Source organism: Carcharodon carcharias, chromosome 23 (genome assembly GCF_017639515.1).
Source record: "Carcharodon carcharias isolate sCarCar2 chromosome 23, sCarCar2.pri, whole genome shotgun sequence".
In the NCBI taxonomy this organism is placed as follows: Eukaryota; Metazoa; Chordata; class Chondrichthyes; order Lamniformes; family Lamnidae; genus Carcharodon; species Carcharodon carcharias.
Genome location: NC_054489.1, coordinates 9,240,761 through 9,263,212, shown reverse-complemented (window position 1 = coordinate 9,263,212; position 22,452 = coordinate 9,240,761). Strand labels below are relative to the sequence as shown.

The following is a 22,452-nucleotide window of genomic DNA, read 5'->3' as shown; positions in this document are numbered from 1 at the left end:
AAATCCGAGCACAGTGTGTGGCACAGTAATTAGAAAACCATGAAGGGCAGCAGGTGGACTTGACTTTTCTGCAGTCACTAATGGAGATGCTGAGCCTGTTGGAAACGAGCTTGTTTAGGAGTCGTTAACAAGTGGACAAATAACATGATTGCTTAGAATTAAATAAAATGGGTAATTTTACTTTGAACATCTGTAAGCCAGATGCTCTGTATATTGTTCTTGTTTCAAAAGATTGGGTTTAAATTGAATAAAGCTATTTGGAAAATTATAAGTTCAGAGGAGCACATGGTACAACCTCCCTGTAAGGGCAGGATGGGTGGTGACCTTTGAGAGTTGTTGTAGATGGGTGGTCTCTAATACAGGTTTTATGCCTGAAATATTCATCTGATTTTTGGTTATCACTGCAACTTGGTGGTCTTAAGTTGTATTTTAAAGTTGTATAAGAATCTATTTCCTCAGGTATATTGATAAGTGAGGTCATGCCATATACAAAATCAGTGCTTGCCTGCTGAAGTGTTGAAGCTCTTTTGTTATTATGTAAAATGAGTGTGTGGTTTTAAAAGTACGGGCATTGTTTGATAGTCCTCTACTTATTTTACTTAGATTTTGACTTAGCTGGCAGTGTACTCGATTCTGGACCTTAAGAGTCATTCTGGCACAGAAGGCCATTCAGCCCATCAAGTCCATGTCAGCTCTCCATGGAGCAATCTAGTCAGTTCCATTTCCCTGCTCTATCACTGTAGCCCTGCAAGTTTATTTCCCTCAAGTGCCCACCCAATTTCCTCTTGAAATCATTGATCGTCTTCGAGTTCCAGGTCAGACCACTCACTGCGTTAAAAAAATTAAATTCTTCCTTACATCATCACCACCACCACCCCCCCCCCCACCCATCCCTGCTCCTCTTGCTGAGAACCTTAAATCCATGTCCCCCAGTCCTTGCACCATCAGCTAATGGGAACAGCTTTTCTTTGTTTACTTCATCTAAACCTGTCATAATCTTGTACACCTCTATCAAATCTCCCTTCAATCTCCAGTGCCCCAAGGAGATGATATAATGTTATAATTTAAATGGGAGCAGGGAGGCTCTATGAATACTAATCCATTTGAAAAGGGCACCTTAAACCAAGAACGCTTGAGAATAGCTTATCTATTTATCCAGTAGAGGGTAGAATTTGCTATGCATATAGCTGTAGTATTCAGGTCAGGTGACCAGCTAGCATTCGGAGATCTGCAATTTATTTTAACATTACAAAGAGCTGTGTAATAAGGAAGGGGTTGTTACGACCATGGTTCTGCTGCAATTATGTGGATTGTTTTGGTTCTACTTTAAATTTCACAAGCCATGGGCTTTTTGATTTGGCTCTGTCATTGCCAACATTTCATGGCTTACCAGTGTAATTGCTAATGATGCAGACACGGTTGTCATGGTGATGACTGGAAACTCTAATCTGAGTGACCATCGTCACAGAAATTGTGGTTAGCCAATTAGACGGTGTGCTTGAAACATATGCAGCATACTAGCTGCTCTGTTCCATCTCCCACTGCCACCCACCAGGGTCTTGGAGAATTGCATGAATGTTCCGAAGATCTGCAAATGTAAATGAGCGAAGTTATTGTGCACCAAACTGTTGGAAGAAGCATGTGTATTCTAATGCTGGTATCATAACTGCATTGTAATAGTCTTGTTCTCTAATGTCAGTAATACTGGCTAATTTTCCAGATGCACCAAGAAAAGAAGTTTTCTTTATGGCGATAATTGACATTTTAACTCACTACGATGCAAAGAAGAAAGCTGCTCATGCTGCCAAAACAGTCAAACATGGGGTAAGTACATCACCTGTGATAGCTAAATCGGAAAAGCTTTGTTAGGGAGGTGCATTTAGATGGGGTAGGGGCACTTTAGAACACCAGGCTATGTTTTCTTCCATTCACAGACGTTAACAATGGCTATAAAATGAAGAAACCCACTCGTCAGCTTCTCATTGTCTGTTGAGCGTCAGTTTGACTGAGGGTAGCACCCTTGCCTCTTGATTCATCAGGTTGTGGGTTCAAGGCCCACTCCAGACACTTGAGCGTATTGTCTAGGCTGACACTTCAGTGCGATACTGAGGGAGGCCTGCACTGTCAAAGGTGCCTTCTTTCAGCTGAGGTGTCAATATCATGCTAATGACACACAGGGAATAGCTACGCAATTGTTCCTGTAGGAGCTGAGCTCAAATCCTGTCTTCGCATATTACTCAAGAATTATTAAGTGCTCAGCTCTGCATGCTGTTACCTTACCAATGCTTTCTATGTCTTAATCACTCTTTCTCCACATTCTTTTTTCACTTGCTGTTTCAATTGTTCTTTCCCTCACACTCACTCTCTCTCTCTCTCTCTCTCAAACTCCTCTGTGTCTCACTGTCTCAATCGTTTTTTCACTCAATTTTTTCTCTTCCACTGTCTCAGTTGCTCTTTAAAACACTTGCAGTGGAGAGAGTGGACATTTGATGTGTACTAGGCTTGTGTATCAAGAATGGTCAAAATGTGGACTGTCTGGGGAACCTGAGCGTCAGTATGATCAGGAGACGAGGGGACACCACAAGAAAATAAACTAAGATAAAAGCAAAAAACTGCAGATGCTGGAAATCCAAAACAAAAATAAAAATACCTGGAAAAACTCAGAGGTCTGGCAGCATCTGCGGATTGGAATACAGTTAACATTTCGAGTCCATATGACTCTTCAATAGAACTGTTGAAGAGTCATACGGACTCAAAACGTTAACTGTATTCCAATCCGCAGATGCTGCCAAACCTCTGAGTTTTTCCAGGTATTTTTATTTTTGTTTAAGAGAAAAAACTATTTATTTTGATATGTGTGGTGCTGTTAACTGCCAATTGGAACAGCCCAGCCCTATATTTGTATCTGCATGACTTTGTAATGTATTAACAGCCAATTGATATTTTACTTCTAACATTTTTAGATGCACATAATAGTGAGCATTTCAAGTCAGGATGGAAAGCTACAGCCACATTACTTTGTGATTTGATTAGAGGGTTGATAATTGTGCTGTTGTTCTATTAGAGGAGCAGAAGTACACAATTGCAAATTTAACAGCAAAAATCAAGTCAGATAAGCATTTATTTTTTCATTTACTGCATTACAGTATATAGAGAATGTTGGTGAATATTAGCAGTCTCAAAGCTAATGGCACAACTGAATCAGCCACTAAGTTTATGCTTTTTCTTTCCTGTTTTTGTGTAACTTAGGGGAAATTTTGCTGTCTGTCAATAACTTTGAGGAGATGGGGGGATAAAGTGCGTGAATGTGTGCACGTGGATGTCAGGTGTGAATCAGAACGGGCTAATCTATGATTCTTTACACAGATTGAACATGTTTGATGCTCATTGTCTAGCTTCATTTGTGAAGAATGAGCTATCAAAGCCAACTGAATCCTGGGGAACTGTACCACAGAATGAATCAGTGTCCTTGGGGGATAAAATTGAATAGGTCCGGTGGTGGGGGAGAAATATCTTTGGGGGCAGGGTGAATAAATGATTAATTTCTTTGTTTCTACTAGTTACAGTTTCTTGAAGAAAATTACAGTCATTTTAATTCTCAATTCCTTGTTTGTGCTGGTCAAGGGTTCGTGGTTTTTCATCTTTTAGATTAACACCTTATTTGTTTGTGTGTTGCAGGCTGGTGCCGAGATCTCCACAGTTAACCCCGAACAGTACTCAAAGCGTTTCTTAGAATTTATGTCTAACATCATAACATAGTGCCCCTGCAGACACACATGACACGCACAACGAGAGACTACCAATGAGTAGCGAATGCAGGAACGTGGAAGCTGAGGACACTGTAGTGGTGCGTGCAGTATTCAATGTGCAGAGACTAATCTCCAAATTGCATCCTTTGGAAATAAAACAACAAAAACACAACAAAAAAAAAGAAACTTACCGGCAAACCTGCATTGCCTCAAATGTTGTATTGCTCTTGAAGTTTTCCCTGCCATGTATTCTGAGTGTGTCTTTACTGGCGGTAGCTTCAGTGGCACTCCGTTAGCCATGATGAGACATACTGTACGATCTTAAAACAGAAGGTGGGCACTTGCACACAGTGAAGGACGACGGGCACTTTGACAATGGCAAGAATCACTTTTTTTTTACAATTCATATATTGTCCTAACGGAGCAAAGGCACGGTATTGTTTGCGTGTATCTTTGTGACGCTGCACTCATCCCAACCCTGATTATGCCATTGCCGGGCCTTTGCCATGCTGTTTCTCAAATATTTTAAGTTGCCATATTGTCTAATCGCAAAAAAAAGGACTTTAGCAATGTTATCAATAAACCAACGCAACTATATATAAGCTATTGTTTGTTGAGGGTGGGTGGGTATGGGAGGGAGGGGGAAATGTTTACTTAAGCAAAGATTTACAATAGGATGCCTCATATCCAGATTTCCTGAGCCTGTATCTGGTTATGCAGCCTGTAGAGTGGCCACCAATCCATCAGATGTGATTTGGGTAAATTGATTGGCTTTGTGGCATTCCTAATGTATTCTAAACGTTTACTTTTTTTTGTTACTTGGCAGGAGGGCTTGCGTTTACTTTGATGTGAGCTATTTGGCTTTTTAAGAGAGTACAGTCTGTAATTGTGCTTTAAGCTAATTTTTTTTGGACGATGTGTCATTCTGTCTGCTAGGTCAATAGACATGAGTAAAAAGTGATTTTTTTTTTAAAAGAAGAGCTAATTCCTTTGTAAGGGACTGTTTTTAAAAGACTCAAATTCTTTTGACAAAGTATTGCTATTTGCTGTTGAATCTGATGTTACAAAGAGGTAGCTGTGACAATAATGTTACTTGGTAGTGTTTTTGTAAAACTACCTGATTGTCAATTTTTGAATCCTTAACAAGCCTGAAATATTACAAAAATGCTGTGGCAATATTGTGCTGTTTTAGTTAAAAAGAACTTTCTGGATATATGAAAACAAAATATGCTGACAGCAAGCATTAAATTTGAACCATTTAATTTGTTGCTTGCAGAAACCATAGAAGGAATTGATTGGCACTTTAACCCTTTAAATAACAGAATTTCATGTATGCTGTTAATAATGTGTAGCAGAACAGATATTAAAGGAGGGATACTGAAGGTGAGCTTAGTCTGCACTTGGTGGTGACTAAGTGATCACTTATAGATTTGTACATGTCTAAAATCAATGAACTTAATGTTTGATCCCTCACTAACCTATTATTTTCTATGGACTGTTTTTAATACATAACCCTTCTTTACTAAAAGGACAGTGGCCATTTTATTAAGTGATCAGGCAAGTTTATAATTGAGAACAGTAGACGTAGGATGTTAGAGGTGCAATGATTACAGGGGATAAATAGAAATGCACCTTCTGACACCCTGTGTTGTTGGGAAAAAAATGTACAATTCATTGCACTGTGTATGTTATAATAGAGATTCTAGTGCAGCTGTAGCTAACTCAAAATTGTAAAGGATGAAAAAAGGAACATTAAAATTATTGTCTAAATTCAGTTGCATCAGGATAAGTGCACATCTGATCCAAGCTTTGATTTTCAGAGTACCAAATGATTTTTTTGTCTTCACTTATGTAGAGTTCCTGATGCAGGCATAACTCCTGTGTATAATCTTAACCCATGCATGAAATGCTCTAGTTAATCAGCAGCTCTATTATTCTTCAGCCCCCTCCCCCCCATTGTTGTTTCTGTTAATTTCTCCTAAGTTCTATTTTACATGATTTGGAGGAAGAATGTTTTCATGGTATTTTCTATGGGTGTTCATACAACGCATCATTGCTGATATAGGGGCATTGCTGTTAACTTCTGAAAGTTGGCAGTAAGAGCACAATTTTTTTTATAAATCCATAATTTCTTTAACAGCCGTTTTTTTTAAATCCACCCCCCCCCCCCCCCCCCCCCCCAACACAATTGCTCTTGCTCCTGTCACTGTAGATGCTCGCTGGAGAACATTCCACAAATAGTAGCTGCTCTCCCAAACCTCAGTCAAACAGACCATTTGCCATGTGTAAGGCAGGATGGTGACTAAGAGCAGGTTGTTTGGCCATGAATACCATCAGCACAATGCCCATCCATGGGTACTTTCTGGGAGTGGTCATCTGTCAAAAGTTTTCATCCCATCTAGTCCAGTGGAACAGAGGCCAATTTTAGTATATTTTCCATTCCCACCAATGTTGAAGCCAACTAAGGGCTCTCCGAGGGTTGGACTGCCCAGATCTGTCTGGCTCTATACCACATTGGGCAAAATTTCTACCTATGAACAATCAATGCTCTTGCCTTACTTTTACACGGCCAGAATCTTGTTTTTTGCTAAGTCAGGTCTTCAAACATAAATTTTCCACATTTCCTGTTTGCACCAAGTTTTTTATTTCAGATATTTTAAGAAACCTGCGTACCATCATCAAGGAAATCGAAGATCTTGTGATTAGGACCTGAAAATGTCAGGGACTAACCAACTTCTGTGGCCGATGCATCTTAATAAGTGCCATCAAACTAGCCCCAACCTATGTAGACTTTTCCTTTAGGTTCAGATGGAATACACACATTCAAACTTAGACATCTGCCTGTTCCCTGCTGGAAATTATCAGCAAAGTGCAAGATTTTTGGTTAGACCAGTTATGCATTTATCAGAGTTTGACTGTAATAATTTGTAATGCTGTGTTTGGGAGTCATGGTGATGCAGTATTTAAACTCGCTGCAGTAATACCAAAGCTTACAAATAAAAAACGTTTTTGTAAAAATGCGCTGGTCCAACTGGATGATGGTTAACTTTCCCAACATGAGTCATCACTCAGCCAAGTACAATTGGATCAGATCCCATTACATGCGATTCTGATGTGTGTTCAGTTTTTCAGTAGATCCCATGAGACTGGAACGGTTCCCTGGATTTTCCTTTCACACTCCCTCCACTATTTCCTTTCTTCCAGCCTCTATTTTCAAAGGTCATGGACTTTCCCCATTTAAATCGGAAGTGGATCTCAACCTTCTTTCAGATGAGACATTAGACCAAGTCTCCGCCTGCTCTCTTAGGTGGATGTAAAAGATCCCATGGCTTTTTTGTTTTGAAAAGCAGGGGAGTTCTCTGCAATGTCTTGGTCATTATTTATCTCTTAATCCATATCCACATCACTACAAACAGTTTCTGATTATTATCACTTTGCTTGTGTGTGGGAGATTGCTGTGAACAAATTGGTTGCTGCATTTCCTATATTACTACAGGAACTACACTTCAAAACCTACTTCATTGGCTCTAAAGTACTTTGGGAGGACCTGAGGTTGTAAGATATATAAATGCAAGCCTTTTCCTTAGATTGATACAGCTGTGATGGGATATTATGGATTCATATTTGATTCATAGTGTTAGCAGACCAGAAGGGGTCAGCTTTGAATTTTTTTCCATCAACCCCTCCACAAAAAAATTACTCCATAAATAAAAATCAACATGCCTTCTTATGGCAGACACACTCACAGTAGGCAAAGGAATATCAAATGATTCTGTTCCCCGTTATATAACTAGTTTATTTTAATTACATCATATAAACAGAATACTCAATGACTGCCAAATAGAATACGAAAAGTTATTCCATTCAAATTATCCTGCTTCGACTGATGCTCTTCTGTTCTGACACACCTAAAAGTAGGAAACGACACAAACAAAAAAAGCTGTATTGCAAAGTGTGTTGCAGAGGTTTTGTTTTTAATCCATACGAGCCTTCAATGTTCTGGTGGTAATCTTGTCTTTTTCACTGCAAAGAAGAAAACACGGGTTAGCCTATTAGAATATAACAAGACAGGTAAACCAAAGCTCTATCTCTTGTTGCATTACAATCAGAAGGGCTGGTAACCAGAGGACATATACAACATAATTAGCAAAAAGGATCAGAATTGAGATCAGGGTTTTCTTTTTATACCCAGCAAGGTCTGATCTGGACTACAAAAAGGGTGGTGAAAGCAGATTCAAAAGAGAACTGGATAATTTATTTTAAAGGGCAAGGGCTGTGGGGATTATTTGGATTGCTGTTTGAGTGTGGCACAAGCACAATGAGCCAAATGGCCTACTTCTGTTCCATTTGATTCCATGGAAGTCAAACAATTTTACACTTACACTCATTGCTCCTGAGTTCCGTCTACAGGAGTTTCACAGGTTGTTGTTTAAATGAGATTACAGCAAGTTCAATCTGAGACTGCAGGCAGCTCAATGGAAATGTCTCTCTCTCTCGAGCTCATGTACAATGAATTGAACAGGGACCATGTCTGATAACACCACTTTGACAGTATTGTGAAAAAAAACTTTTACAGTAACATGATCAACCTGCCATCTATGAAATTTACTTCATCTGAATTTAAAATTATTTTACATTTGAAATAGGAATAGGCCATTCGATCCCTCAAACCTTCTCTGCCAATCAATAAAATCATGGCTGATCTTCTATCTCAACTTCACTCGCCCACACTACCCAAAGTTCTATGGATCATAGTCTCGAATAAACTCAATGACTGAACATCCAAAGTCCACCACGATAGAGAATTCCAAAGGTCCATAACCCCATACAGTGGGTTTCCTGCCTACTTTGGGACCCCCATGTTGAGACCAAAAAAGGGTCCCGAGCCCGCACTTGCCAACAGCGAGACAGGCAGCACAATCTTCCCCAAGGCGGTCTCCTAATTGGCCATTGCCACACTCACTGTCCTATTAAAACCTGCAGGAAGGCTCCTTATAAGCTGGCAACTCTGGGCACCACAAGGTCACCCAGTGTGGAGGTGCCCTTGCCTGTGTGGCTCCAATTCAAAGATTATGAGGACTGAAACCAGTAGGGAAGGCGAAATGCACCCATGGAGGAGGAATCATTTGGGCCATGCATGCAGCCTTTCCTGCCTGCAGATGCATCACTGGGGTTGGAGCCTCTGGCTCCGATGGCCCTACAGCCTGCTCCATTATAGTTGGCTGCTTCCGCATGCTGTAGTGCGGACTGCTTTGCCAGCATCTGCTGAAAAATCTGCCTAATTGGGGCCTTAATCATCCTAATTGGCTGTCCGTGTCTGTGAAGCAGGTAGCCGATTCTATTCCCAGCCCGTCCTTAAGAGAGGTTCCCCAGTAGTGGGAATACATCGGGCAGCAGTAACGATGTGGCTTCCCTATTATCCCGAACTGGATCACCCTACCCCACCCCCCTCACTTCCATGCCCACCACCACGAGGCAGAAAAATTCCGGCCTTGATAAATGATCAACCCTTATTCCAAGTCTGTGACCCCTGGCGTGAAGACTCCCCACCTAGAGGAAATATCCTCCCAGCTACCAAGAAGCCTCTAAAGAACGCTGTTCAAATGAGATTAGCTCTCATTCTTCTAAACTCTAGGGAATATAGGCCTAGTATACTCAATCTTCCCTCATAGGACAATCCTGTCATCCTAGGAATTAGTTTAGTGAACATCATCTGCAATAATAAAGTGCAATGCAAGAGCTATTAGACACAAATTTATCCCACTGTGGCACAAACTCATGGTAAGTCATGAGCATGTTATCAGGCCAGCCCACTCATGAATATAAATCATACCCACTCTTCGTCACCTACAGTGTCAAATGGATTGATTTTGTTGCAGCACCACCACCTAGCAACCCAGAGGCATAATTGCCTTTGGTAGTGCACACTGCTTGACACACACTAAAATTTCCTTCCTCCGTTACTTAAACAGTCATTAACCTGCTTATTTTATGATTGTATTAAACTAGCACAAAAGGAATACACTTGCAGAAAGACAAACTGCCAAGTGCAAAAAGTGTTCCAAACTTACATGATGTGAACGATGACACCCATACCAGATACAGCATCTCTATCCACGGCATTCAGCATAGCCTGAGATATAGTTTCAAACAGATCTTCTGGTTCCTTAAATAACAAACAGTCATTTGATATGTAGCATAGGAGTTGAATGCTCTTGTATAAATACAAGTTCTTTGTTTCATCAATGGTACATTTAACTTGCTGCAAAGGGACAGTACAAATATCAGGGAGCTGGAACGCAGTATGCTCCTGGCTTGGTGTGTGCTGTGTGGGGTTGAGGTGTTGAGGAATCAGCTAAGGTTTCAAATTTGATTTCTATTCCGTGGCCTTACAGGTATGTAGATATTGGACAGTAACTGGTTCAAACTCAGGACAAGTAAATGACCTGTCAACATTAATAAAAACAAAAAAACTGCGGATGCTGGAAATCCAAAACAAAAACAGAATTACCTGGAAAAACTCAGCAGGTCTGGCTTTTCTCAAGTTCTGTCGAAGGGTCATGAGGACTCGAAACGTCAACTCTTTTCTTCTCCACCGATGCTGCCAGACCTGCTGAGTTTTTCCAGGTAATTCTGCTTTTGACCTGTCAACATTGACTGTCTAGGTTCACACAAGAAGAATGGCCATTTGGCTGAGGTACTGGAAAGTTACCAGTATCAATCGAACTGTACCTCAGTGTAAATCACTCCTTTTAACAGAGCAAAGAACATCGGCATGGGGGATAGGGAACAGCATTTACAGAAAGAGATTCTAGTGCAATGCGCCATGGCAGAGGGTGAAATTTGAATTCAATAGAAAATCTGGAATCAAAAGTCTAATGATGACCATGAAACCATTGCTAATTGTCATAAAACCCATCTGGTTCACGAATGTCCTTTAGGGAAGGAAATCTGCTATCCTTACCTGGTCTGGCCCACATGTGACTCCAGACCCACAGCAATGTGGTTGACTCTTAAATGCCCCTGAACAAGGGCAATTAGGGAAGGGCAATAAATGCTGGCCTAGCCAGAGACACCCACATCCCATGAACAAATAAAAACTCATCAGCTGTAAAGATTCTTACTAGAGAAATTCAGTGCCAGCTCAGCCCTTTAGTAATCAACTTCGTGCTAAATTAAAGACACCTATTATTACTAGAGGATGCCCCATTTAATCCTGGAGACTTGTTTTCAATTAATCCTTTCCAAAAAAGGCAGAATATGACAAAACACAGAGGAAACTGTACAGCTGCAATTGAAGAAGCAATTGGATCCATATTGGTTCCTTAAAAAGGTATGCTCCCAGGCGCAGGACATGTAGGGGTCAAAGAAAATAGAAAGCATTTTTTAAGGAGTGAATAAAACCAGCATAATTTGAATTTACCCCAGGTAATCAACAGGTCAATGCCTTTCGACAGGTGGGGTAGGAAGTACTCACCATGTCTGGTTCCCAAAGGGACTCACACATGCCGTACATTTGTTCAGAACACGTTCCGCTGACCACAAAGTCTTCGGTCTCCATTGGGCATCCAATTAAGTCAAGTGAACAAATAAACGGTTGATATGTTTTGGGATCGAGACCTGCAATCACTGGTTCGACGTAGTACGGGCCAAATCTGAAAAGGTTGAAAGTTATGAGAACGTAAACCTACATCACAAAAGTCACTCATTGTGAGACACATTTCAGAGGCACAGGCTTTGCCCAGTTGAAACTGACAATTGGGGAAAGGTGAATGATATAGGACCCTGATTTGCGTATTTAACTTTCCTGACTCAGGCAGACCGATGGCAACATAGCTTGGCTATGCTCTCAGAAGCACCACAGTGATAAATCTTACGGCATATTTACAGGCCATGACAGCTCCTTTTCCGCAAGGTAAGAGGCCTCAAAAACCTCGCACCCAATAAAAGTTGAGAGGGGGACTGTGCATTTTACTTTCTTAGCTGATAGTTTAGGCACCATTGGCACATTAAAGAATAGGTAAATTATAACTGCATATGTTTTGTCTGCACGGTATTTACAATGCAACTTCACACTTCAGAATCAGACAAGACCACCTCATGTTTGGTGTACTTAACCTACCGTCGCTCATAGAGAAGATTTGACACCATGCTCATAAATGTTTTCGGTTTGATCTGTCTTCCTTCTTTTAATTCATACAGGTTCAACCTGAATTTGAGACGCTGTGAACTAGAAAATAAAATGGGAATAAGCATTAACGGTAGTAAATAAAACGGGAATAAGCATTAACGATAGTAAATAAAACGGGAATAAGCATTAACGATAGTAAGACTATGTCAAACCACAGAGGACAACAGTACTCAGTTCACCTCTAGGAAGAAAGGAAAGCATTCAGTAATTATTGTGGCATCAGGTGGGTGAATCAGAAATGTGGAAGTAAGAGAAATGGAGCTAACAAGCTCTGTGTAGACTCAACTACACAGCATGTGAGCTAGTAGGCTGTTGGGAGACTCCTGATCAGCTCCCAGGTCTGGTCCAAAATTGCAAATGTCATTAAGATAAATGGAGCCACTCAGGTACTATGGCTGGTTCCATCACCAACAGAGCATGTCTGGATTGAAAAAGAGACCAAAAATAGCATCATTCAGTTTAAATATTTTCATAAAGGTGCAGGGTTGTAACTGGAAGAATACTCCCTCATGCTTTTTAAGTTTTTCCATGATCCTCCAACTCTGGCCTCTTGAACATCCCCCAGTCCCCTCGTTGCACTACTGCTGGCTGAGCCTTCCAGCTATCTAGGCAGTAAGCTCTAGAATTTTAAAACACCTTTTGTCTCTACCTCTCTCTTTATGCTCCTCCTTAAAATCTAATTCTTTGACCAAGCTTTCAGACACCCCTGTTAATATTACTTCTGGGGTTCAGGGTCTATTTTTGTTTGATAAGGCTCCTGTGAAGCACCTTGGGGTGCTTTCCTACATTCAAGGCCAATATAAATGAAAATTGTAGTTTAAAAGTTCCTACAAAGAGGACTGGTGCAGGAGATAGCCCTGTGATCTTTTAAAATCAAAATCCTTAGAAAAGAGAAACTCCACTAAGTGATGGTTTAATTCATATGCAAAATATTTTGGTGCAACTAAAATTATGTATAAAATATATCCAAATAAAAAGCAATTTATTAAGTGGATGGAGTTAGGATACAGTATCCTCGTTGAATGGTGGCAGAATAGGCTCAATGGGTTGAATGGCTTAGCCCTGTTCCTAATCTCTCAATAATGTGGTTGACTCTTAACTTTCCTCTGAAGTGTGCTAACAAACCCCACAGTGCTGCAAATGCAACAGAGGTGTTCAATAAGTGCCAGCCTTTCCAGTAACATCTACATCTTAAGAATGAAGAAAGATGAGGCATGGTTCTATAGGTACCAGTCACAGTCTGCTGCCTCACCCAAGAGTGCATTATTCACACGCACGCTTTTAAAACAAATGACTACACCACTGCTGGGTAGAGAGGGTAGTCACAGTCAAACTTCACCTAGTTCTCGGCTAAATTCCACTTTAAAGTCCACCCATCCAAAATGGAATGCCACATTGCAACCAGGAGCAGGAACATGGATTGATTTTACTCTCCTTAACGCATGGCCTCTCAGATCAACTGTAGCACTAGTTTATTCATAGGATGTGGGCGTCACTGACTAGGCCAGCATTTATTGCCCATCCCTAATTGCCCTAGAGAAGGTGGTGGTGAGCCGCCTTCTTGAAGCACTGCAGTCCATGTGGTGTAGGAACACCCACAGTGTTGTTAGGGAGACAGCTCCAGGATTTTGACCCAGTGACAGTAAAGGAATGGTGATATATTTCCAAGTCAGGATGATGAGTGGCTTGGAGAGGAACTTCCAGGTGGCAGTGTCTACTGCCCTTGTTCTTCTAGATAGTGGCGATCGTGGCTTTGGAAGGTGCTGTCTAAGGAGCCATGGTGAGTTCCTGCAGTGCATCTTGTAGATAGTACACACTGCTGCAACAGCGTGTCAGTAGTGGAGAGAATGAATGTTTGTTGATGGGGTGCCAATCAAGCAGGCTGCTTTGTCTTGGACGATGTCCAGCTTCTTTAGTGTTGTGGGAGCTGCACTCATCCAGGCAAGTGGAGAGTATTCCATCACACTCCTGACTTGTGCTTTGTAGATGGTTGACAGGTTTTGGGGAATCAGGAGGTGAGTTACTCAACACAGGATTCCTACCCTCTGACCTGCTCTTGTAGCCACAGTATTTATATGGCTAATCTAGTGCAGTTTCTGGTCAATGGTAACCCCCTAGATGTTGATAATGGGGGATTCAGCGACGATAATGCCATTAAATGTCAAGGGACAATGGTTACGATTCCCTCTTGTTGGAGATGGTCATTGCCTGGCACTTGTGTGGTGCAAATGATACTTGCCATTTTTCAGCCCAAGCCTGGATTTCATTCAGGTCTTGCTGCATTTGGACATGGACTACTTCAGTATCTGAGGAGTTACGAATGGTGCTGAACATTGTGCAATCATCAGCGAACATACCAATTCTGACCTTCTGATGAAAGGAAGGTCATTGATAAAGCAGCTGAAGATGGTTGGGCCTCGGACACTACCCTGAGGAACTCTTGCAATGATGTCCTGGGGCTGAGATGATTGGTCTCCAACAACCACAACTATCTTCCTTTGTACTAGGTATGACTCCAACCAACCGAGAGTTTTCCCCGATTCCCATTGACTCCAGTTTTGCTAGGGCTCCTTGATGCCACACTTGGTCAAATGTGGCCTTGATGTCAAGGGCAGTCACTCTCACCTCATTTCATCTCTGGAGTTCAGTGCTTTGTCCATGTTTGAACCAAGGCTGTAATGAGGTCAGGAGCTGAGTGATCCTGGCAGAACCCAGATCGAGTGTCAGTGAGCAGATCATTGCTAAGCAAGTGCTGCTCAATAACACTATTGATAATCCCTTCCGTCACTGATGATCAAGAGTAGACTGATGGGGTGGTAACAGGCAGAGTTGGATTTGTCCTGCTGTCCAGGCTGCAATCACCTAATGCAGCACCTACTGAGAATCAAAGCTGCAAACTCCTAGCTTACATAATTCAGCGAGCCACTGGAGAAACTAAATGAGATTCGGGGAGCTGCGCTTAAATTGGTTTTACTGCAGCACACATTTTTCAGATAACTAGAAACACAAATGCTGTGGCAAAGAACTTTTTCCCTTTGTGTGAACATAAGAAATAAGAGCAGGAGTAGGCCATGTGGCTCTTCAAATCTGGGTTATCCAATTCAATAGAATCATCTCCCTGAATTCCATTTTCCAGACCTATCCCTATATCCCTTGATACCATTAGTGCCCAAGAATCTGTCAATCTCACTCTTGAATATGGTCAATGACTGAATATCCAGAGCCCTTTGTGGGAGAATTTCAAAGATTCACAACCATCTGAGTGAAGAAATTTCTCCTCACCTCAGTCTCAAATTTTTGACACTTTATCCTGAGACTGTGAAGCCTGGTTCTCGTCTTTCCAGTCAAGGGAAATAGCCTCTCAGAATCAACCTCATCAAGCCCTCCAAGAATGTCATATATTTCAATGAGATCCCTCTTACACTTCTAAACTCCAGAGAATATAGGCCTATTCTACTCTCTGTCTCCTCAGAGGCCAATATTCTTGTGCATAGAGAACTGTTAAGCACAAAATAAAAGCAAAATACTGCGGAGCTGGAAATCTGAAACAAAAACAGAAAATGCTGGAAAAGCTCAGCAGGTCTGACAGCATCTGTGGAGAGAAAGACAGAGTTAATGTTTTGAGTCCGTATAATTCTTCTTCAGAGCTAAGCATAGAATATGGGTTAAGTGTCAGCAGACTGGGAGCTGGCAACTTTAATCCTCACATTCCTCAGGAAATCCTGTTACCTGAATTAGAGAGCTCTCAAAGTCCTCTCTAACCTGCTTCGCTCAAAAAGTGCTCATCTTTGGCTGCAGGGTTAGTACCTTGCCCAAGAGACTATTCTCTGTATGCGATACTAGATGGTGAGTACAACCAGATTCTTTATTTGCAGAGAACATCGATTCATTAGACATGAACTTTGCAGCACAATTTACTAGAGTAGGTCAGAAGATTGGTCAGATTTTAAGAACCTGCAAAGAATGACTAAAAAAAATAAAGAGGGAGAAAGTAGAGTATGAGAGAAAGCTGGCTAATAAAAATTCTTACTATCTGTTTTTATATTACAAGTATTTAAATATGAAAAAATTAACTAAAGCTAGTGTTGGTCCTCTAGAGAGTTGAGTCTGGGGAATTGATAATGGAAAACAAGGAAATGGCGGAGGCTTTGAACAGGTATTTTGTTTCTGTCTTCACTGTAGAAGACTTCAAAAACTTCCCAAAGATGCTTGAAAATCAAGAGGTGAATGGGAGGGAGGAACTTAAAACAATCATCAACATCAGGGAAAAGGTGCTGGGAAAACTATTAGGCCTAAAGGCGAATAAGTCCCCAGAACCAGATACACCCTTGGGTCTTAAAAGAAGTGGCTGCAGGGACAGTAGTGGCATTGGTTATAATTTTCCAAAATTCCTTCGGTTTGGGAATGGTTCTAACATTTGCTATTTTCCAAATTGCGACATGTTTATTCAAGAAAGGAGGGAGACAGAAAGCAGGAAACTATAGACCAGTTAGCTTAACATCTATCATAGCGAAATTGCTAGAATCCATTACTAAAGAGGTTATAGCAGGTTATTTGGAAAATGATAATGAGATCAGGCAGTCAACATGGTTTTGTGAAAGGGAAATTGTGTTTTAACTGATTTATCAGAGGTCTTTGAGGAAGTAACAAGCAAAGTGGATGAAGGGGAACCTGTAGATGTGATGTACTTGGATTTCCAAAAGGCACTTGATTAGATGCCACATCAAAGGTAACTACACAAGATAAGAGCACATGGTGGAGGGAGTAGCATAGGAGCATGGACAAAGGATTGGTTAGCTAACCGAAAGCAAAGGGTAGGGATAAATGGGTCTTTTTGGCAAGCTGTAACTAGTGGAGTGCCACAAGGCTGGGACCTCAACTATTTACAATCTTTATCAACGACTTGGATGAATGGGCCAAATGTAAAGTGGCTAAATTTGCCGATAACACCGAGATGAGTAGGCAAGTAATTTACCAAGAGGAGGTAAAGAGCCTACAAAGGGATACAGGTAGATAAAGTGAAAGGGCAAAAATGTGGTAGATGGAATATAAAGGGAAAATGTGAACTTGTCCACTTTGGCAGGAAAAATAGAAAAGCAGCATATAAGTTAGAAGGAGAAAGATTGCAGAGCTCTGGTACAGAGGCATCTGGGTGTCCTGGTACATGAATCACAGAAAGTTAGTGTGTAGATACAGTAAGTGATTAGGAAGGCAAAGGGAATGTTAGCATTTATTGCAAGGGGATTGGAGTATAAAATTGGGAAAGTTTTATTGCAGCTGTCAGGGTCTGGGTGAGACCACATTTGGAATACTGTGTACAATTTCGGTCTCATTTGAAAAAAGATATAATTGTGTTCGAAGCAGTTCAGAAAAGGGTCACTTGATTGATTCTTGGGATGAAGGACTTATCTTATGAAGAAAACTTGAACAGGTTGGTCCTATACCAACTATAGAAGAATGAGAGGTGATCTTGGAATATATAAAATGCTAGAGGGACTTGATAGGATAGATAATGGGAGGGATGCAGTTTAAGAATAAGAGAATAAGAGGCCTCCTGTCTTATATAGAGGTGAGGAACTTCTTTTTTTCTCACAGAGGGTTGTTAGTCTGTGGAATTCTCTTCCCCAGAAGGTAGCAGAGGCTGGGTGATTGAATTTGTGCAAGGCAGAGTTAAGTGGATTTTTGAAAGACAAGGGAATGAAGGGTTATAGGAGGCAGTCAGGAAGGTAGAGTTGAAACCCCAACTAGATCAGCCATGGTGGAACAGGCTCAAAGGTCTGAATGACCTACGCCTTTTTTCCTATAGGAATCAAGATTAGCTTTATCCCTTGCTACTCCAGAATCATTCAGGCCATTGGCAGTGGCCCTGTTGCTGCCTCAGCTAAAAAACGGTACTGGTAACAAAACCTGGCACTTTCCAATCTAACTGGTTCATTTACATGCTGTTTTTATTTAAATGAATAACCCAAGGTGGAGTTGAACTGGGCAATCTAAATTCTACTGTCTAACTCAGGTAATCTTACCCCTGATCAGGGATCAAACAAAGCTAACCTCGATTGGAGTACTTACACAGTCTGTACATCTGTGCCGAGACCAGCCAGTCCAATAAATAACCTCTCGCCCATCGGAAAGATTTTCTGGAAGTCAGTTGTCACCAGTTGTGCCTGAATTCCAAACCGCCTGTCAGCTGCTATTGCCACACAATCTTTACCCCTCATGGCCATGACAGCCCCACCATTATATGACATGTGCGACTGGGAGAAGAGCAAGAAAAGTGCAAGTTAGAAACTCCTACAGCATTTGATGACTGAATACACCTCAACATAATTTTGAATAATGATAAAGGAAAAACTGCAACTCAATCTTTTTAATTCATTAAGTATTTTCCTGAAATGATTTCTAAGGCATCACGGATGAAATCCAGTGGAAACAGTTCCATACGTTACACTCCCGGACAAACTACTTAAATAAGAATACATCAATCAAAATAAACCACACCTCGGATCATCAGTGTGAATATGTTAACCATTCAATTATTGAGATCAGTATTGCCACTAGATTGTCAATAAGATGCCAGGGTAGATGCGTGGAATTATCACGCTATTTCATAGCCCAATTGGATAATCGCCCAGCAAAACAGGCATAGATTTCAAACTTTTGTCCAGGGAGAGAATTTTGAGCTGAGTAACACCAGGATTAACATCAGTGGTTATAGGGCAGTCATTGGCAGTGTTAGTGATGGTAACTATTTAAACTTGTGCATTCTCAAATCTCAAAAAGAACCTTATTGCTACTACGCTAAAGCACATCGACTTAATCAGAATATAGAACAAAACTGCACTTGAGATATTCCTTTCATGAAGCAACAACTTGTTGCATTAACTCTATTAAAAAGTCTATGGTCAATGCAGTCAATTCTTCACCTTTCATAATGTAGCTGAATGCAGAAACAATTATCCAGGAGAAAGCCAATTTAAATATTGTAAAACTAGTTTGATAGCTCTTTTCATATGTGCCAAATTTCAGATATTAAAGTTCAGTGAGATTTGGATCAACGAAGCTCAAATCCAATCGAAAAGTCAAATATTAAAAGGAAATTATTTACTGGGCAGGACATTTTCTGCAATAAAATTGTGCTTGCTAAATTGGAGACCAAGCCAATAATGGATTAGAAAGAGTTCAAGGGACTGACATTGTGTAAACTATATAAGTAATGCTTAATGAACTAATTAATGCATTTAAATACACTGCCAAGTAATTCTAAGTTTTTTAAAATGCATTCATTTGCAGGGCCTGGGCACAGCTCACAAGATCAGCATCAATTACCCATCCTTTTTCATTTTAAAAGGGGTGCAGGAGCAGAGAAACCAGGGGGATATGTGCACAAATCGTTGAAGGTGGTAGAGCAGGTTAAGAAAGCGCTTAATAAAGCATATGGCATCCTGGGCTTTAAAAGTAAAGGCATACAATAAAAAAGCAAGGCAGTTACAGTGAACCTTTATAAAACACATTCAATAAGGTACTGCACATAATGCTACTTAATAAAATAAGAGCCCATGGTGTTGGGGGTAATATATTAGCATGGATAGAGGACTGGCTAACTAACAGCAGGATACAGAAGTCATTTTCAGGATGGCAACCTGTAATGAGTGGAGTGCCACAAGGATCAGTGCTGGGGCCACAATTATTTACAATATATATTAATGACTTGGATGAGGGAAATGAATGTATTTTCGCCAAGTTTGCGGATGACACAAAAATTGTTGAGGATGACACAAAGCGTCTAGAGGGATATAGACACAATAAGTGAGTGGGCAAAAACTTGGCAGATGGAATATAATGTGAGAAACTGTGAGGTTATGCATTTTGGCAGGAAGAATAGAGGAGCTGAATATTACTTAAATGGAGAAAGACTGAAGAAAGCTGCAGCACAGAGGGAATTGGGGATCCTCGTGCATGAATCCCAAAAAGCTAGCATACAAGTTCAGCAGGTATTAGGGAAGGCAAATGGAACGTTGGCCTTTAATTCAAAGGGAATGGAGTATAAAAATAGGGAAGTCTTGCTAAAACTATACAAGGTACTAGTTATACCACACCTAGAATACTGAACAATTCTGGTCCCCTTATCTAAGGAAAGATGTAATGGCATTGAAGGCAGTCCAGAGAAAGTTCACTAGGTTGATCCCAGGAATGGAGGGATTTTCTTATGAGGAGAGGGTGAGTAGGTTGAGCCTGTAGTCATTGGAGTTTAGAAGAATGAGAAGTGACTTTATTGAAACACATAAAATTCTTAGGGAGCTTGACAGGGTAGATGCTGAGAGGTTGTTTCCCCTTGTGGGAGAGTCTAGGACCAGAGGGCATAATCTCAGATAAGGGGTCGCCCATTTAAGACACAGACAAGGAGGAATTTCTTCTCTCAGAGGGTTGTTAATCTGTGGAATTCTTTACCGCAGAGGGCTGCAGAAGCTGGGTCGTTAAGTATATTCAAGGCCGAGATAGGCAGATTTTTAATCAGTAAGGGGTAAAAGGCAGAAAAGTGGAGTTGAGGATTAGCAAATCAGTCATGACCTCAGTAAATGGCAGAATAGACTCGATGGGCCGAATGGCCTACTTCTGCCCTTATGGCCTTGACTGGAGTATTGCGTCCATTTCTGGGCACCACACTTTTAGGAAGGACGTAAAGGCATTAGAGAGGGCACAGGAAAGATTTAAGAAATTGATTCCAGAGATGAGAGACTTCAGTTACATGGATAGATTGGAGAACCTGGGACTGTATTTCACTCTGCTATAGGAATACATATTTACATCATCTTAAAGGTACATCTCTATCAAGAAGTCATGCAAATTTACACACATCTGAAAAAAAAAATCGTAAAATGGTGAGAAAAACAAAATTAGAAAGAAATTTATCAGATTGCAGAATGCAACAAAAATGCAAGTCAACTAACTGCAAGTATGATGGAGGAAGTAACTGAACATACGCATTAAGGTCCTGAAATTCTGAAGGAATTATGAAGCTAAAATGAATAATATTTGCAAAGTTAAAGGAAACTTAAGCATTGTTTTAAAAAAAAGCTAAATTATCGAGGAAATTACCCTAAAACCATAGCAAGGCAGTCAATGGATTAATTCCTAGAAAATGAGCCTAAAATTCCTGTGGCACAAGCTTTGGGTGAAGGAAGACAATTAATAATCGTAATAAAATTAACCAAACCCTCTTCAGGTTTAAAATGAAATAAAATAAGGTAAAGGGAGCCTTATCTTAAAAAGGAAAGTAGAGGCCACACTAGCCAGATTAGGCCTGGCTCGTTCCAATCTGCAAATTAAACAAGATCAATACAAAAAAGTTATAGTTTTCCTTTCTGTCACTCACCATTCTGCGTAGTTGTCAGTCAAGCCCAAACACGGTGAAATTTACAGTGTTTTCCTAACTTCTACACCAAAGATTTTTAAATATCACCACTTCCAGCTTCTGTCTGCCGCTCACCCTATCTTGACGCGCCGTGCAATCCCGCCTCCCGGCCTCTACGATTGGCTCCCTGGCGCCCCGCTGCCGCCCGTTGAGTTTTGTAATTGGTCCATCGCCCCCGTCGGTAGGTGCAGCAGCGATGAGCGAGTTGGGTTGCACGCAGGACTAGAGGAAAGGAAAGTGAATAGTCACTGCGTGCGTGCGGGCGGGCCCGGCGGAGCATGCCGGGATTGTGGAGGACCTGAGCTGGAAAAGAAAAGGGGGACAAAGGGAGAAAAGTGTGTGGAAAAACATTATTGATGTTGTGGCTTGGGAGGGAAGAAAAAAAAACACAATTAGGCAGAGTGTTTCACTTAAAGTTGCGCAGAGGGTTATTTTTTTTTAAAGGAATAACATTTCCATCAAATTACATGCAATGAAATATGGATTTTTTTTGGAAAGAACCATAATTCTAACAAAGAAATGCAGCAACCAGGGAACCTCAGAAGCATCAAAAGCTATATTATTGGGAACCATCTGAAGTAGAAGATAGAGGAACCTAGATACATTCCTAGAAAACCAATCTCCTCTCCCCCCCCCCCCCCCTCCCCAATTATTTTAGAGAAGGATGTATGTCTACCGTGATTGGAAACGAGTCTAAAAAGCCATTAGTAGATCAAGCGAATGGAGTCAACATTTTAATATAATATTTTCATGTGTTTATTGTTGCAATTCTCTAAAAATGGTGCACAAATATATGCACTGATATATTCTAGATCATGGGACACTAGCTGTCTTCGTGATTGCTGCAGAGCATTTTAAACGGCGGAGAAAGGCTCATTGTCCATCAAAGAGGCATCCCTCCCGCCCGCAGCAACAAGCTTAGTTATTTTAAAAGAACATTAAGACTGGGAGACATACATCCTGTTAAAAAAAAATCAACTGTTTCTGGTAGGTCGATAAATCACACATCTAACGCTTAATTTCGGTGAGATAAGGAGATGTCGGACAAGGGCCACTGCATGCTCCCAATATATATGCTGATTCACTCTCCATTAACAACA

The 22,452-nt window shown here is 40.9% G+C and overlaps 2 protein-coding genes across 5 annotated transcripts in view; one reads left to right on the top strand and one right to left on the bottom strand.

Annotated features, from left to right (window-relative positions):
- LOC121269191 (phosphatidylinositol 5-phosphate 4-kinase type-2 beta) overlaps positions 1–5,555 on the top strand; it is a 98,556-nt gene extending 93,001 nt beyond the window's left edge. For 2 of the 4 annotated variants that reach the window (XM_041173721.1, XM_041173719.1), the window contains 2 exons: positions 1,721–1,824; positions 3,679–5,555. In XM_041173721.1, coding sequence (XP_041029655.1) covers positions 1,721–1,824; positions 3,679–3,759 — 185 coding nt within the window. In that variant the 3' untranslated portion in view covers positions 3,760–5,555. Of the gene's footprint in view, positions 1–1,699; positions 1,825–3,678 lie in introns of all 4 variants that reach the window. The other 2 variants (XM_041173720.1, XM_041173718.1) reach the window with 1 other exon arrangement.
- A 1,972-nt stretch (positions 5,556–7,527) lies between these two features.
- On the bottom strand, positions 7,528–21,470 carry psmb3 (proteasome 20S subunit beta 3). The gene is made up of 6 exons (XM_041173820.1): positions 21,314–21,470; positions 18,010–18,194; positions 11,872–11,979; positions 11,227–11,404; positions 9,821–9,915; positions 7,528–7,772 (listed from the first exon to the last, which is right to left on the bottom strand). Exons 1-6 carry the CDS (start codon positions 21,314–21,316, stop codon positions 7,724–7,726), a joined length of 618 nt encoding a protein of 205 aa, XP_041029754.1. The 5' UTR covers positions 21,317–21,470; the 3' UTR covers positions 7,528–7,723.
- Positions 21,471–22,452: the final 982 nt, after the last annotated feature.

Bases quoted from the DNA above. Each gene is read 5' to 3' on its own strand.
- psmb3 (XM_041173820.1), bottom strand. The intron at 11,980-18,009 runs GTAAGTACTCCA...TTTATTTTCTAG, and splicing joins GGCACAGATGTACAGACTGT to TTCACAGCGTCTCAAATTCA. The intron at 11,405-11,871 runs GTAGGTTAAGTA...CAACCTTTTCAG, and splicing joins AATCTTCTCTATGAGCGACG to ATTTGGCCCGTACTACGTCG.